Here is a 17,621-nt window from a genome sequence, read left to right as displayed (position 1 = left end):
TAGGCGTAATCTTAAAAGTTGGACAAATTACCATTTGTTTTTATTATTCTATTTAATTTAAACTTTTTTTCTTGAATAAAATTTAAGATTAATTAAAAATAATTATCTATCTTGATACTGAATTAGTAGATATCACGCATTACAATTATAATTATTATATTTTTTTTAATAAATTATTTATTAATGTATCAATTATAACTATAAATATAATTATGGTTGGTGTTGCGATCATTTTTTCATGAATTATTATAGTTATGATTTATAAATTTATTTCAACCCTATATATTTACTTATCAATATAAAATTGTAATAAAAAAAATAAGATTTGTAATAAATTTATCATAATTTTATGAAATCTGAGATAAAAAATACTAAATGAACTAAACTTGTAAAAAAAATAATTCTAAAAACAATTGAGCAAAATGTGTTTTTAAGTGATCTTATATACTATCAACCAAACACTTGAATCTTACATTCTAGCTAAATAAATCAAACAAAACAATCTTACATTCTATCCGTAATGCTACATTCCTATAATCTTATTACGGAATGTAATATAAGATTCAGTGAACCAAACTCTCTCTAAAAATAATTTAAATATTTTTGAAAGATTAATAATGAAATTTAACCAAAAATAAAAATAAAGTTGATAAAAAAATATAAAAATCGAAGAGTAAATTATCCATCAATTAATTATTTAAAATTCGTTTAATAAATGGTGTTTGTGAGGTCAGTTTGATAACTAAAGGGAAAACCCAGATCCGACCCGGAACAGGTTATCCGAATTGCCGACCCTGAAGAAATTGAAAGAGACAAACAAAACCAAATTCGTAAAATCTTAAGGTGAGTCTGAGATGAGTTGATGGCATTGTCTCCTTAGGGATTTGAAGTATTCAAAGTTGTTTCTTTTTTTCCTGGAATTTTCGTTCCTTTTCCGCGATCCCTATCATCACCAAAAGCGGAAATAAAATCTGGTAACGATTTTTCTTAATTTTTTGTATTTTTAATGTCAATTTGTTTATTCACTTTTTGCCGTTTTGATAATCTATTATTATATTTATTTGCTGAATATGTAAACTTAAAAGCTATTACTCTCAATTCTACAAATATATAATTTTTTTTATTTTGATTTTTGGTATGATTACTTTATTTGTTTGTACATAGATTTTTTTTTTGTTTTATTAGTATCTGGTAATTCTGGAGAATTAGTAGTGTATATTATTGGGATTAGAATTTGATATAGTTTTTTTTTTTTATTTCCTAATAATAAAGCCGCTATTTGAAACAGTTTGCCTGCATATAATAATTGAGAATTTTCGTTTTGCTAGGTCGAAATTCGTTGTTGCTTTAGGCATTGTGATCTTTTACCGAGCAAGTTTGATATTCTTTTTTTATTCAGTTCATAATAAACGTCACATGGGTGAGTTTTGCTTGGCATGTGGATGTTTAGAGTGTTCAAAGTTGTAGTGGAAATGGTTGAGTTTTCCTTCTATTAGTGGTATATTTTATGAGCATTTACTCTTTACTTTCTGTTTCTTATTTATTGTTGTTGCATTATTTGTCAACAGAAACAATTTTAATGTCCTACTTTCTCTCTATGTTGTTTGGGCTCATCCTTTCCTTTTAGTTACTTATTTTCAATATTTGTGTCTGGTGCATATCTTGATATGGATATGAGGATATGACTCTCTAAGGACCCTTCGATTACACTGAAAAACTTGGAAAAAATTGAGAACTCTTGTGTTGGACTCATACTCATACATGATGCTCACATTTGAGTTTGAGTAACACAGCTGCTTAGGGGCTAAATAATATTCTAAGGAAGGTCTAAAGAGAAATTTAGGGAAGTAAGGTGTTAATTTGCTTGGTTGGGGGTTACATTGCCTTAAATTATTGTCATAAAAGGGTGAGTTTTCCGGTGCTGATAATTTAATTTGGAGTATAATGTTGCTAAACGCCTTTGGATAGGAAATTGTTTGCATGAAAATCATACTTTTGTGATTGAAGCTTCATGTGAAGTCAGGGCCTGATTCCTATGTTTAATTTGTTGCAGAAAATGGAGGACATGGACATTGATTCATTAGTGGACATACCCGACACTCCTGATAGGTTATCTTCACGGAGAATGCATGGAGTTCATCGTGTTGGCAATTTATATGTAGCTGATCATGTGGGAGGTTCTAATAGTGCATCTTTGGATAGGCTAAGGGGCAGAGATAGAGTGGCTGCTGAAAATGGGCAGAACAGAAAACGTTATAGACACCCTCAAAAACTTTCCGGTGGGTATTGATCCCAATGGAGAAAGCTCGAGAAAATGCTCCTCTATCCCGAAAAACAACAATGGAGAGAAGCAGGAATTTCATTAGAGAGCAATACATGGATATAGGAAAAGCTCCTTTCTCTAAGTTGCCATCTAAATCATCTGGATCTGGAAAAGATCATGCTATGGTAAATTTAACTGGGCGGAATATGCATAAACCTGAAATGGAATTTCCGCAAGGTGGATCAGAAAATTGCTCAGTAGGAGGAAAAAATGAAGGCAACATACCAAGAAATGGTGGTTCTTACATATATAATTCTTCAAGCAATTCTGCAACATCCAGAAATAACTTCAAGGGAAAAGAAAAAATAAATGACATTGGATTTGAAGGTGTTGGTTCAGTTACTGATCATGCAAAAGGGGTGGATCTCTCTTGTGGTTCCCCTCTTAGATTGGACAAGCAATTGCCTGCATACCAAAATGTTGTCTCACCAAGAGCAACTGCAAAAAGAAGATTGGTTCGAAATGGCTGCATCTCTCCCCAGAATATAGCTATCAGGGCTAAACAATTCAATGAACAATCCCAAAACAGCTTTAAATCTGAACAAAATTTTGGGAATGCGGCTAGCAATAATCCTTGTATGGACATTAGTGAGATAATTGCTGGAGATAATAATTATGGGAAAGGAAAAGGTGTTGCCCATCCTCGTGTATCTATGGATCAGGATATTAATTGTATTAGTTTATCTGGCAGGTAAAATTTTAAGTTGTGTTCTTCACTAATTAGATTTCTTTGCCTATTGTCTGTACGCTGCTTTCTTTTTATGTTTATTGGTTTCATTTCCTGTATTAAATGTTTGTCAAAGAGATGGCTGCAATTCCTGCCAGAAGCTTTGAATAGCCTGTGATAAAAGGACAATATAGCATTTTTTAAAGCTTCATGTTTATGTCAAGATAATTCTGGAAGACTACTGTTTATTCCATAATTCTAGACTAGAAGGGTCTGTATGACTAAAACATGCGGTTTACCTGCTGCAGTGCTGTGAACAATGGAGAAGCTATTGGTACTAATGGTGATTCGGTTAGAGATGAATGCTTTGAGGAAAAAGGTGGTTGGAGAAGCGCACACAACCGTTCAAAGAATGCAGAGCATGCAGCTTCACATTGTTTCAGCAGATTTAAAAATGTTGGATGCCACGTGAGTCAACAAAATGAAAATAAAATTGTAAAAAGAAACGATGCTAGTAGAGGAAGCAACAAGATTCCATCTGGTTGTCTGGAAAATTGTGATGCAACTGAAACAGCTCCTGTGATCTTCTCTAAATTCAACCAAAAAAGTGAACCTTCTCATGCAGAAAATCTGCTGTCTAAAAGGCAAACGAAACATGTATTATCCTCAGGAAATAGTGGTGAAAGCTCTAGGGTCATTCCTAATGACACAGACATTGTGTTTCGCTGCTCATCTTGGGGATCATCTAGTTTAGGGTCATCTAGAATCAATACTGGGCGCCATCTGAATGTTTCGGATCTTGATGAGTTATCTGAAATGAGAGGGACAAATGTGGATGCCAATCATGGAGACTGTGTGAATGACGAGGAATCAGAGGCTAGGGCAAGACAAGTTGAAGCAGATGAAATATTGGCCCGTGAACTCCAAGAACAATTATATCATGAGGTCTCAATATATGGCAACAATGAGGTTGGCTCTGTTTTTATTTAACACCTTTCTCCCTAATTAATGATAACTTGTTTATTTCTATTAGCAACTTTTAAATGTTTACGAATCTTTCTACAGATTGATGAAAACATTGCGAGGGCTCTTCAGCAGGAGGAAGATACATTCCCAAGTCCTTCTAATCGTAGCATCCATGAGACTCAGCGGGTGAGAAAACTTCAAGTTTTTTTTCTTTAATTGATGATTACCTCAGAGTGTCATGAATGACTGCATCATTAGATATTTTATGAACAATGGTGTAAGATAGCTGCTAAATTTGTGTTTAAACTACTGGAAACATGCCATACAAGGGGCACAGATCTCTGATCTTAAAAGTAGAAGAGACTTGGTTTTAGTGATTTTGCCCCTCCGCATGGTAAATGAGCAGGGTTATACAACAACCTTGAGGTAAGTAAAGGGTTTTGTTTTTCCTCATTATTTAATTTTTTTTTCATATTTGATTGTGACTAAAAGGCTTGAGAGTATATTCAGAATTTGATTGGTAACTGATCTGAGCTTGATTTGAATTTTTTTTTTAGCTTGTGAACACATGTATTTTAGTTGTCTCCAAAATCTAGTGCGGCTAGCTAAGGCGGTAAATTTGGTTGTACCTGAAGACTTGGAACCAAATCCTGGGTTTGTGAGGGATAGAGAGTATCGATGGGAAGTGTGGAGGGCTACCCGCCCGGTCTAGCTTGGTCATTGGACCTAAAAAGGTTTTGAAGCTGAGTGCTATATTTGCTTTTAGTCTTGGCACCTCTGATAAAAATACCTTAATGTTTTTGTAAAAGGGGCATGAGAACCCACCACCTGCAAATCTAGACAAGCTAGCTTTTATCGAGCTGTGTCATGCTACCATATCCCAAAAACGGGGACTATGTAATAAGCTTTATCAAGACTCTTTGATGAGATACTACTAATTGAAGGAATTAGTGAGACAAACTTTAGAGGATGTAGGTCTCTATTTATATGGCCATTCAAGTACCAAATATTGTAAACCTTTAAGAGTGACCAATACTTTTCAGCTTTGGGCATGTGCAGGATACATGTATGCTATTATTTGGTTTGCACTTGGTCTCCCTTTACTGCCTAATCTTCATGCATACTCCGGGGGTTATCTTAAAATAAATAATTTTATTTTGACGTGTCACAAATAATTGTTTGCATGTGGAGACTCAAGCACTTGTTGGCATTATTAAAATTCTTTCTTTGACATCGATAATTAATCTTGTTATCTTTTCTATTTTAGTATAAACACATTATTCTTGTGTATGCCAATCATTTTGGTTGGTTCCTGTTTAGTTGTTTGTCCCTTTGTTTCTTGTTTAATGTTGAAAGTTGTTGTTTCCTGACATTGCTAACAGGATGTTTTTATCATCATCCCTCTCTTATCTTTTTTCTCTTTTTTCTTTCAATTGAGAGGCTCTTCTTTTTCAAGTTTAATATGGAAAATTATATTTTTCTGATCTCAGAATGATATTGATGCTGTGATCGTTATTGGTTTAATTTCAAGAAGTTTTTAACTTACTTTGACTCCAATATCCCTTCTTTGACTATTCTATCTCTATGGAAACCCTAGTTAATGTGAAATAAATAATTTCATTATGAAAGAGCTTGCATAAAACTTTAGGAACCATCCTCACTGAATCGGTATTTAGATGCTTTAACTGTTTTGGTTGTTATCAAAGAAGGTAGAGGTCCAACTTTATGAGTACTCTCTTTCCTGTTGTTGCTGGGTCAAATGACTTAATTATACTGTTTGATTGGTGCTAATCTTGCTCACTGAAGAGAGGAGAAACTATATTTCATTCATGCTATTTGATTCAGTGGAAAGGCCTTTAATTGTAGGATGTATATTTGTATTTATCAGACGGTACTATCATGATACATAGTACTATATCCAATCAAGGTTTTTACTTTTTTAACATAAAAGAAATGTATTGGCTAATCCTATTTGGATCATTTTTCTTTTTGGTACTTGATTGTTTTTATTCTCTCTTCAACCATATGAACTTGATGCTTTTCTTTTGAATTTGTATAAGTTCCTCATGTATTATTCTTTGCTTCTAATGCAGAGAGGCCCAACACGGCAATCCCGTACTCAGTCTTCAGTGCGGACTTCTCAGAATTCTTCAAATAGGAGAGGAGTATGGGTTCGTTCTCCTACTTCTGCTGGAGTCCCTTTCCTTTAGAATTTGTGTAAGTTCCTCCTGTAACATTATTCTTTGCTTATGCAGAGAGGGTCAACAAGGCAGTCGCATACTCGGTCACCATTGCGGACTTCTCAGAATTCTTCAAATAGGAGAGGAGTACGGGCTCGTTTTCCTAGTTCTGCTAGAGTGCCGCGGTTGAGGAATCGGGTTTTGAATCAAAGTCGAGCAGTATCATCTAGGGCAAGGAATTTTCACTTTCCTTTGGACATGGATTTGGATATGGTAAAATTCCCCCCCTTTTTGTCCCATCCAGTATTTCTTTACTTTCAACAAAAACTGATTTAGGGCTTTCTGATACAGCGACTTGATATATTGGAAGCCATGGAGGCTGCTATTGGAGATGATGATGACATTGCTGGTCACATCTTCCGAGTTCACAATGATTTTAACAAGTAAGATTTTTCTTCTATTAACTGGATCTGTGTTGCCATATGATTGCATCTTTCAATTTGATAGACAATTTATTTAGAGGTTACAGTGAGGCCATGTTTTGGTTGCAATTACAAGTGTCTTGGCCCTTGGGCTGTGAAAAGCAATTTCAATCTTGAGGGTTTGCACTTTATGCAGAAATGTTCAGTTACTATACACAGATGTTAATACACAAATAGAGTCACGTTATAGACTCATTAAAGGGAATTCATGATCAATTTCTTCCCTTTATTTTTCGATTTCTGTAACAACCTATTTTGGTTAATAATTCATACTCATCAAAGGGAGCATGAAACCTTAGGATTCGTTAAAGAGAGCCCCATATCTCTTGTAGGGTTTGTACACTCATTAAGGAAAGTCATATCAAACTAAATAAAGTCCTACCAAAATATTTTTTCTAAATAAAATTCTACAGAGAACTTTTATTCCAAGAATCCTACTGCATACCGAAAACTACCTCCACTAGAAACAACTAAAAATACTGCAGCGTCCACAACAACAGAATTGGTGCCAACTATGGTAAGATTAGCTCTGGATAATGTCACAGCCTGGCTAATTTATATATATATTTTTGAGAGAGACCAACTATTTATCATGCATCTTGGGTTGATATTATCTAAACTTGTGGTAATTAGCAAACCTAGTATATTTTACAAATTAATTAGGTTATAGCGTCCTAAAATGGTTCACAAACCTTTCTATAAGGTGATTTTAACATGCCCAATTTATCCTTTTCAATCAGTTTTTCAACACGTCAAAGTCTACTGTTTATATTTTTCATCCAAGCTTCTTTATTGTCATACATAGACCACCTAATTTCACAACTAGCACAAATTTATCATATTGCAGTTTTTAATTGAAGAAAAATTAAGATGATGAAAATTTGTGGAATGGCATGTTATTTGTGCTGGTAGGAGTATCTAGTATAGGTCGAGAATGACTAATAATCTCTGTAGCTTTTAACTTAAATATTTAATGTTTACCATCTGTAATTTTTCCTTTTTATTTCTGCTTTTCATATTTCTATTTGGCTTCATGTTCTATTTAAAATTTCCTATATTTGGATTACAAGTGGTACTTGAAGTTATTATGTCTTGTCACCTTTTGATATTCTTGCAGTGGCGATTATGAAAGGTTTCTGACCCTTGATGATAATAATCATCAACATACTGGTGCATCTCTTCACCGAATTAACAGTTTACCACTCTCCAAAGTGCAGGTAAATTTCTTGGTCATGTGAAAAAAAGACACCATATAGATTTTCTTTTATACCCTCATCTACATGCTTGCAAATTAGTCATGAAAAAACCAGGCCTGACTGGTCGGTCAGACTGGTTCAATCGGGAAACAATGAACCCATTTGGTCTGGCATATCCCAAGAAACAAGGATTCAATGAAACAGAAGAAAACCAGTTTGACCAGTATAAAACCGATGACAAAGATTATACTGGTTTGACGTCCAGTTGTTTCTTCATCAGTGCAAATATACTATCCATTGCTTTTGCTTCACTCTCCTGATCTTAATTGTGAATTATTGTTTTGAATTTTTTTATCACTGCAGACTGATAACTTTGAGGAAGTTTGTGCGATATGCCTTGAAACCCCCGCAAATGGAGAAACCATTCGCCATCTTCCTTGTCTACATAAATTTCACAAGGATGTAAGCCATTTTATCTTGGCTATGCCACTTCGTTTTTCCTTTCTGCAATTGATTTCATTGACGTTGCTTACACGAGAATGTTGATGAGTTCAATGTTTTTTTCTCTTTTTTCTCATGTTTCAGTGTATCGATCCATGGCTGAGTCGGAAAACTTCATGCCCGGTTTGCAAGTCATCTATAAATTGAATGTGAGCATACCAGCAGATCAGTTGTTTTGTATGACAATAAAAAAAATCTTAAGCGAATATATATCTGTGATAGGTAAACATCTTTTTAATAGACTTCTTGGACATTATCATGACTAGTTAGTTTAGTCAAGTTTTAAAGCTCAAGCTTGTTCAGTATGGCTCACTTAGGTCTGTTTATCTGATAAAAAATGAGCTTGATTTTCTTGCTCAACTCTAAACTTCATTATTTCTGCTTAATCTCGAAACTTAAGTTCAAGTTCTTATTGAGATTTTTCAATATTAATTAGAAGAAGAAAATTTTGATTAGGTTTTATGTATTTCTCCTGTCAAGCATTAAGGTACTTGGAATTAAGCTTGTTCAATAGTTCAAGTTCAACTTGACAATGATCGAGACATTAGATGTATTTTTTTTCGTGAGCCGAATCTAAGTAGCTTGCAAACATAGGTTTTTCTTATTTAAACCTTAATGTTAATTCCTCAACTTCATTTGAATGCTGAAGAAGTTACCTCTGGTTCTGGTGTCCGCAAAGAGATGATATTGATGAACCGTTGGTTAAATTTGTGTTTTGATGTTATGATTTTGTCTGTTGCCTGCAGATTTGAGTGATACAATGGTTAAGCAACAGAGAATGAAGTGAGCAGCAGACAGGCTTTGAAATCTGCAGTGTAAAGTTGTAGGGCCATGGCATTGGCATGCAACTCGTTGTTTTTGTTGAAACGTTTTTAAATTTTATTTAGTTGGAAAATGATGAACTCCCCATCGAAAACATTTTTCACCTGTCAAAGCCCTTATAAATGCTTCATTTAGAGGTCTCTTCACTGAGATTTGCACTAGAATCGTTCATGTTGCTCCCTTGCCTCCAATTTCCGAAAGAATATATTTATGGAAATACGTGTGTTGAGGAATCGGTTAGTTTTACGTGTTAAAACTTGTTGAGGGGTTCAAATCCTCAACAGGTTGAGTATTGTATTCTCGGGATGTTGATTTTTCATTAGTCTCGAGGAGGGCATAGAGACACCCTTTGTTGGTTGGTGATTCATACAAATGATGTTGAGAGCTTAAGGGTTTACATAACTATTTATGAGTAAATATGGTATTCTATTTGAATTAACGAGAAGGTCCTTTTTATGTATTTAAAAGTTGAAATATTTTTATATTAAATAAATAAGTTATTCGATGTTGGATATGAATATAGGGTTAACTAAACGATTATAAATGTGTGTTGGATTAATTACACATAAAAATTACCTAAAATGTAATTGAACAGGTAATGTTATTGTTTGTTTAATATGATGATAAAATCAAAGTAGGTTAATCACATCAATAATGATTACATATTTACATGGTTAATAGTTTGGAGGATTGATATTTATAAATTATATTATAAACATTTGACCGTTGAAACTCAAACCCAATATATTATTAATACTTAAAGACACATTCTCTTTGGATTTAATATTATCTAAAAACTGTAATAACGGAAGGTGGAGGGATGCGTGGTCTAAATCCAATGTCCCTGAAATTAGGCAACAAATCCAATGTTTTCCCTATAACAGGAGCAACCCAAACAAAGGGCAAATCAATGGTTTTTCATCCACGTGGGTACCCAAACCTCAATTTAGACACGTGTTTTCTTTTACTTATACGTGGGATGTCACAAGCTCTACCACTCAAAGTAATTCATTTCTTTCTCTCTTTTCTTTTTGTAGTGAAAACAAATAAATGGTTTAATAGTGTGATGAATTCTTTTTTCTTTTTCGGTTTAATAAGGAAAAAGGACCACGTGGGTTAGCCATGTTGGAGGCAGTAGGTGTTGGCAACTTATTGGAGGTGGCCCACCAACCCACTTCACTGCTTTAATTGCACCACCATTTTGTTCACATTTCTGTGCATTCATCCACGAGAGGTTTAATAAATATAACCTAAATACAATATTTGGGAGGATTCATACAAGGACCTATCACTTCTATCGTCTCTAATTATCATTTTTTGTAAGCTTGCTTTGATTTTCTTTTACTTCTTCCTTGATTGTATTAATCAAGTTTTCGTTTAAATCATGGGTGAATTAATTAACTTAAATCATATATTTTAGAACAAATAAAAATTATGTTAAAGTATACCTTATAAAAGTCTAGTCTTATGGTGAAAATTATAAGTCATAGTTAAAATTTGGGTATAATAATAAAATACGGCTTGAATGTTATTAAAAAGAATAATCACAAATCTCAAAAATTTATCTTAATAATCAATAAAATAAACATAAAAAACACCTTAATAACACATTAAAAAAACTAAATCTAAAACAACAAAAGCTTAGAGATAAGAAGATAATAACATCTCTCAAAGTCAATTTTTAAAGCCAAAAGCATTATCTTATTGTTTTTTTATTTTTCAAAATTTTGACTATAATTTTAACAGCAGAAGTCAAAATATTTTACCCCTCAATTTTTACCATAGAAAGTAGCTTTTAACCTCACAAGCTACGAACTATATTTATATAAATAATTTCATTGTAATTCTAACAATATCCTAGAACCTCTTTTTTTTTTTGGTCAATACTACCAAAACCACATTGATGAACCATAATTTTTTATTAAGGTGAATATAATTCGATTTCTTAATTCAAATTAATACTTTTGATTTCCTTAGACCAATTAAATAACTCAATTTTAATTCTATTATAAAAATTACCCCAAAATGTAACTTTTTAAAATTTTCAGCCAACATGTGCTCTAATCATAAAATTTAAAACGAAGTGACACTTTGAGGTAGCTTGTCTATGAGAATTAAAGTTGAAGTAGTTAATTGGTAAAAGGAAAATCTATAAGTTCCAATTGGAATTAATAAATCGAATTGAAGTATCAAAATATATATGACTCTTTTTATTTTATGAAATAGAAATTTTCAGGATAAATATTAAAATTATACATAAAATTTAATTTAATATGTAATATTATACAAAAACTTCGATTTTATGTGATTTTTTATATGAAATATTAATTTGATTCAATTTTTATAAATCACTAACAATATTATCAAAATAGCACAATTTTATGTTGATATATTATATACACAAATTATTATATTAAATCAAATATAAAAATAAATGTATATATTTATTTAAATGTGTACAGTTAATTTAAAATAAAAGTTATATATATATATGAATCACAAATCATATTTTATGTACATAATTATACTAAATCAAAATTCATATATTAAATTAGACATTGAATCTAAATTCATGTATTTTACCTAGAAAGTTTATTGAGATATTAATAATATGGTATAAGAATAGTATGTAAAAAATAAAAAATAAAAACCTCGTATGAACCTGATGATTAAAATACTCACTATTTCAAGTATGACTTGAGCTCAAATTGCAATATTCGTAATCCTATTAGAACTTTATCCTCGTATTATAATTAAAGGAAATACACTCTCCTCCAAAGTTAAAACTCATCTCTGACGTGTCTATTCCTCTAACCACCATCACCCAGATTTAGCTGAAAAATTAATGTCAAAACACTACACCTTTTTCGCTTTATATAAACCCTACCCTTCCACTCCACCCCATATAACCTAAACTAACCTCACTAATCTATTTCTTTTCCATGATCTTCTCTTCCACCATGCAACCCTCACTTCACTTCTTTACCCCCAAACATCAATCTCTCCTTCAAACCCAATCCCAATTATTTACATGCAAGTTTATCGTCAATCCCGCCAAGAAAACCGTTCCTCGAAATCCGTTACCATTGCTATCACCGCCGGCGCCGTCACGATCATCTCCGCATCCCGAGGTTGTTGAACCTATGGTCCAACGAGAACGTAGTAATGTCTTGGTTCCACAACACCCGAACTATCCGGTTCATTTAAACCGGTTTCAAAAGCTAGCGGCGGTGGCTTTGGACAAAATTGAGACCTCCGTGATCATGCGACTTGAAAAAAATCATGTGTTGCCTAAAATGGTTGACCCGGCGGTTCAAATTTCAGGGAACTTTGCACCGGTTGAAGAGTGTCCGGTCCATCACGGGTTGGAAGTGGTCGGTCGGATTCCAGCTTGCTTACGCGGCGTATACGTCCGAAACGGTGCAAACCCTATGTTTGCACCCTCAGGTGGGCACCATTTGTTTGACGGTGATGGGATGATCCATGCCGTTGGCTTGGGGCTTGGAAATAAAGCTAGTTATAGTTGCAGGTATACTCGAACCAGCCGATTGGTTCAAGAAGCCCGGTTCGGTCGGTGCATGTTCCCCAAACCAATTGGTGAGCTGCATGGACACTTGGGTTTAGCTAGACTCGGTCTGTACATGGCTCGAGCCGGTTTAGGCTTAGTTGACGGTTCACACGGCATGGGTGTAGCAAATGCAGGGCTTGGTTATTTCAATGGTAGACTGTTAGCCATGTCCGAAGATGATCTTCCTTATCACGTTAAAATTACCGGCGACGCCGATCTTGAGACGATTGGACGGTTCAACTTCAATGATCAAATCGATTGCCCGTTGATCGCTCACCCAAAACTAGACCCAGTCACAGGTGATTTGCACACCCTGAATTACAACGTTCTAAAGAAACCTTACTTGAAATACTTCAGGTTCGATAAATTTGGAAGGAAGTCACGTGACTTGCGGGTGGACATCGACCAGGCAACAATGATTCACGACTTTGCCATAACCGAGAATTTCGTAGTAATCCCGGATCACCAAATGGTATTCAAGTTATCCGAAATGATTCGGGGCGGATCACCCGTTGTATACAACAAAAACAAGACATCCCGATTCGGTGTCTTGCAACAAAACGATGTTGTCGGGTCGGGGATCCAATGGATCAACGTACGGAATTGCTTCTGTTTCCATTTATGGAATGCATGGGAAGAAATATCCGACACCGGTGATAAAATCATAGTAGTAATCGGGTCCTGCATGAACCCGCCCGATTCCATTTTCAACGAATCAAAAGACACGTTCCGAAGTGAACTATCCGAAATCCGAATGAACTTAAGAACAAGACAGTCAACACAAAGGGTAATTGTACCAGGAATGAACCTGGAAGCGGGTCAAGTGAACGGACAATACCTGGGTCAAAAGACCCGGTTCGTGTATTTGGCAATAGCGGATCCATGGCCAAAGTGTTCGGGCATAGCAAAAGTAGATTTGCAGACAGGTAAAGTCACCAAGTTCATGTACGGAACATGGCGTTATGGGGGTGAACCATTTTTTGTGCCCGAAAAAAAACAAACGTGTAACAGAAACGGTAATGAAGATGAAGGATATATAATGGGATTCGTGAGAGATGAGAAGAAGGAAATGTCGGAGATGGTGATAGTGCAAGGTTCGAGCATGGAACAAGTGGCTGCTATAAGTTTGCCTAGTAGGGTTCCTTATGGGTTCCATGGCACCTTTATTAGTCAAGAAGAGCTACGTCGTCAAGTCATCTGAAAATATATATACCTTGCCTTTGGCTTGTTCTATTTCTGTATTATGCGTATTGCATAGTCAAAATATAGAAGCTCGTAGGGTTTTCTTCTTCGTTTCTATTTATATATAATATACGTTGGAAAATAAGTTACTCCAAAACAAATTTGTTAGCATGACTGGAAAATAAATAAGAAATTAAGAAATTAAAAATTTATTTTTCGGTGGTAAATTTATTGTTTTAAAAATAAATTCGCACATCCGAATTAGAGTTGCTCTTATCAGGAAAATGACAATAAAATCAATTTCCAGGAAAGTGCTTTGAGAGAATGTTGTTTTCTTTTCTATGTGAGGAAATCAACCCCCTATTTATACTAGAGATGAAAGGGCAAAACAGTAAATAAAAAGGAAAAAAAAGTAAAAAACGCCCACTATTTCGTAACCATAAAACTGGAAAAATAAAATTGTTTAAAGATATTATTTTCTAAAAAATTAATAAAATTTTTATCTAAAAAGATATATACGTGGTACGTGTCAAAGCACGGACTAAAACAGGCAAGCGACGAAACGCATGTAAAATATATCCACTAACAACAACCTTTGCCTTACCAATAATTTTTACATATAGATATAATAAGAAATTATGTATATAGTAAGAAATGAAAATATAGTTTTGGTGTGCATAAATCATTGGCTGATAAAGGTTTAAGATGATTATGAAAAATTTTGTTTGGTTGTATTTTATATTCATTTAACGAGAGCTTGCATACGTGTTTTCATAAGAACTGTTATTAATTTTGGGTTTAGAGGAGAGAGAAAGGGGGACAAAATGACAAAGATTCTTAGGAGTCAGTTAGCGGTTGGCGGCGTGTTGTTCATAAATGTGTGATCTCATGAAGTAAAGTGAAGGTTGGTACGCAGCGGGGGTGGTGTTGAAGTGTGTTAACACATGTCCACCGATGAACTTCTTGTTGGATGAGGTCGAGCAGGAGGCTTTATGCGACATCGGAACTTGTGTTTTAGGCTAAATACTATAGTCGGTACCATATGAATGCACCATTTGTTTTCTGTTTGATACTCCTGTGGACTGCTTTCATCTATAATTTTCTTTGATTCTTATCCCTTTGTACTAAAAACCGTTCTTCTCCTCTCTTTTTTCTCTCTTATTTTAGTTTTGTTCGGATTAAAACAATATTTAAATACAATTCTTTTAATAATGTTATCAATAAAAATTTAAATTTGATTTAAATATCTAGAAAAAAATAATTTAGATCTATTTCTTATATTATCATTTCTTTAAATATTCTCATATGTGAATATATAATAATTATGTGTGTATAATTATTAATTAAATTTAATAACTTAACTATATAATTTTATTTTATTTTAAGGTATAATTATAAAAAAATATTTACAATAAAAAAATTAAAAATTAATTTAAAATATTAAAATTTTGTACTAATTGCTATGTGACACAGTGACGGTATTGTGTGAACACACCCGAATTTTGACTAAAATATTAAGATAGAAACGGTATGAACTACGAGATTTTATGGCCCCTCTGATAATATTAATCACTTATATAGTGTAATTGAAAATAAAATTATGCTTATCACCAAAAAAAAAATTATGCAGTGTAATTCAAACTTAAATGTTTATAACTTTATGTTAAATATGGTAACTGTTTTGAGAATTTTAATCCTAAATATTAAATTCAATTGTTAGGTTGAATTTTTAAGAATTTTGAGATTTTATATTCGAGTCTCATTATATGTAAATGTGTGGGTTTGTCATCAAATTTATTCTGATTAGGTTTTAATTTAGTTGACATCAGCATTGTGTTAATATATGAAGATATGAGCTCGAGCGCGCTGGAGCGCGTTTATTCTTCTATTTAAGGATTGGAAAAGAATTATGAATATATTGTATAAAAAATACTAATTAAAGTTGAGTGAGTTAACTATTTAATTTTGTGCTTATAATAATTTGATTTTATTGAAATTATTGCAATTTAAAAAAAAATTAAAATCAATATATTCATTTAAATTGATTGAAAAGATAAATAAAAAAAGTTTGTTAATAATAATGAATAATATTGAAGTAAAAAAATGTTATTAAATTTAGTATATCAAGCTACAATTTTATAAGGGATCAAGTTAAAAACTTTTCGTGGTGCCAAATATAAATTTATATCTTGTTGACGTGAAACATCATATAAATAGTGTATTTTTCTTTTAAATATTGTTCAACAATCAATATATCTTCAAGTTTTGAAGAAAGCATATGGGTATCTCTTGAAGCAACTCTAGAGCTAAATGATGGAGTTTTACGTAGATAGTGTATTCATGGCATGCTTCGAACCTCTAACCTCTGACATATAGAGGATTTATAGATCAACAAAGTAGCATTTAGATTAATAAAGTTGTTGATACACTAAGTATTTATGAAAATTGGTGATGGTTCACACGACAGTGCCAAAAGCTATAAAATGTGACTTTAACGTATCTGGAAAAAAGATTAAGAGTTCTTAGGTAATTTTGGTGAAACCTCTAAATATGAATAGTCTCTTATCTTTATTTGGTCATATATACATAAAAGATTTATACGTCTTGAAATGAATCTCAAAGCACAAGTATCTCGTTGGTGAGAAGCAATTAACTAAGTCATAATAAATTTCTCACACATGCGTATGGATAACAAATTTATTATCAGGTTGAGTATGATTTAACATTTATCTACATGTAAAGAAAATGGACTACCTTGATGGAGGCACTTCTATTGGGTGAATTCTTCTTTACTCTCGTCTTTAATTTCAAATAATTTAATAAACGTTTATTCAATACATTAATAATGATGAATAAAATTGACAAAACTTTTGAGTCCAATTAATTGTATGTGATATATGCTTAACACAAATATTATGTCATTGCAAATTTCGACCTATCGAAGAGGGTCAATGAAATGGATGAATAGTGTCACATTTATAGTATCTTACAAATAGAATTTATATTTAGCCGCAAGTCATACTAACTCAATTTCTTTCTAACAAGTTTTCTTTATTTTGTTAATTTTTTTTTGATATTATGCATATCTGTAGTTGTCCCTATCAATAAAGTTATTTTTAAGGTTCAAACTTACATTCTCCCCTTGAGAGTACAATGTGTGTTATCAATGCACCCAACTACTCATTGGTTTATTTTGTTAATTATTTAATATATTAGTTGAATATGATATTGTTTCGTAATATATTATATAAAATCAACTCCTAATGGAGTCTTTAAAGTGTTAATTAATAAAAATATTTTAAGTAGTATCACAAATCAGTAGGGATATTTTAGCCATTAGAACTTAGGAAATTTATGTATTTTGTAAAAAAATATTTTTTAATATTTTAATTAATGTTAAACTTCACCAAATAAATTATTTTTTAAAATTTCGATTCCATCCGATTTTATATTTTTATACACACCTCCACCCGTACTTAAGTGATTCTTTAATACTAAATTTAGTTAGTAATTATCTAATAAGAATAAGATTAATCATGTCATAGGACAAAAAAGGGTAGTGGAGGTGACACTTTGGTCACCAATTTTGGTTATGACTTTAAAGCATGGTTGACGAATAGAAAGGCAGAGTTGACTAATGCCATTGTTTTTGCTTTTAAATTGCAACCGAAACAACCAACGACGACCACCAATTTGACATGTATCATACCTTACAAGCTTTTTGTCCTTTCCCA

General features: G+C 32.8%; 2 protein-coding genes across 6 annotated transcripts; both read left to right on the top strand.

Annotated features, from left to right (window-relative positions):
- Positions 1–726: 726 nt before the first annotated feature.
- Positions 727–9,576, top strand: LOC107942319 (uncharacterized). Of its 5 annotated transcripts, XM_041077104.1 has the most exons (12): positions 745–974; positions 1,329–1,420; positions 2,054–3,014; positions 3,299–3,959; positions 4,056–4,142; positions 6,050–6,127; positions 6,212–6,409; positions 6,488–6,579; positions 7,736–7,835; positions 8,178–8,276; positions 8,400–8,464; positions 9,062–9,576. In XM_041077104.1, the coding sequence occupies exons 3-11, from the start codon at positions 2,296–2,298 to the stop codon at positions 8,460–8,462; spliced, it is 2,097 nt and encodes a 698-aa protein (XP_040933038.1). In that variant the 5' UTR covers positions 745–974; positions 1,329–1,420; positions 2,054–2,295; the 3' UTR covers positions 8,463–8,464; positions 9,062–9,576. The 5 variants fall into 5 exon arrangements, 3 of the variants coding, with proteins under 3 accessions (XP_040933037.1, XP_040933039.1, XP_040933038.1); XM_041077103.1 differs by lacking the exon at positions 1,329–1,420 and having other exon boundaries at positions 727–974; XR_005901374.1 differs by lacking the exon at positions 1,329–1,420 and having other exon boundaries at positions 744–974; positions 6,050–6,121; positions 8,400–8,537.
- Positions 9,577–12,031: 2,455 nt separating this feature from the next.
- LOC107942317 (9-cis-epoxycarotenoid dioxygenase NCED6, chloroplastic) lies at positions 12,032–14,092 on the top strand. The gene has a single exon (XM_016875967.2). It carries the CDS (start codon positions 12,080–12,082, stop codon positions 13,904–13,906), a length of 1,827 nt encoding a protein of 608 aa, XP_016731456.1. The 5' UTR covers positions 12,032–12,079; the 3' UTR covers positions 13,907–14,092.
- The last annotated feature ends 3,529 nt before the right edge of the window (positions 14,093–17,621 follow it).

This window comes from Gossypium hirsutum, chromosome A09 (genome assembly GCF_007990345.1).
Source record: "Gossypium hirsutum isolate 1008001.06 chromosome A09, Gossypium_hirsutum_v2.1, whole genome shotgun sequence".
Classification (NCBI taxonomy): Eukaryota; Viridiplantae; Streptophyta; class Magnoliopsida; order Malvales; family Malvaceae; genus Gossypium; species Gossypium hirsutum.
This window is presented reverse-complemented; position numbering and strand designations above follow the sequence as displayed.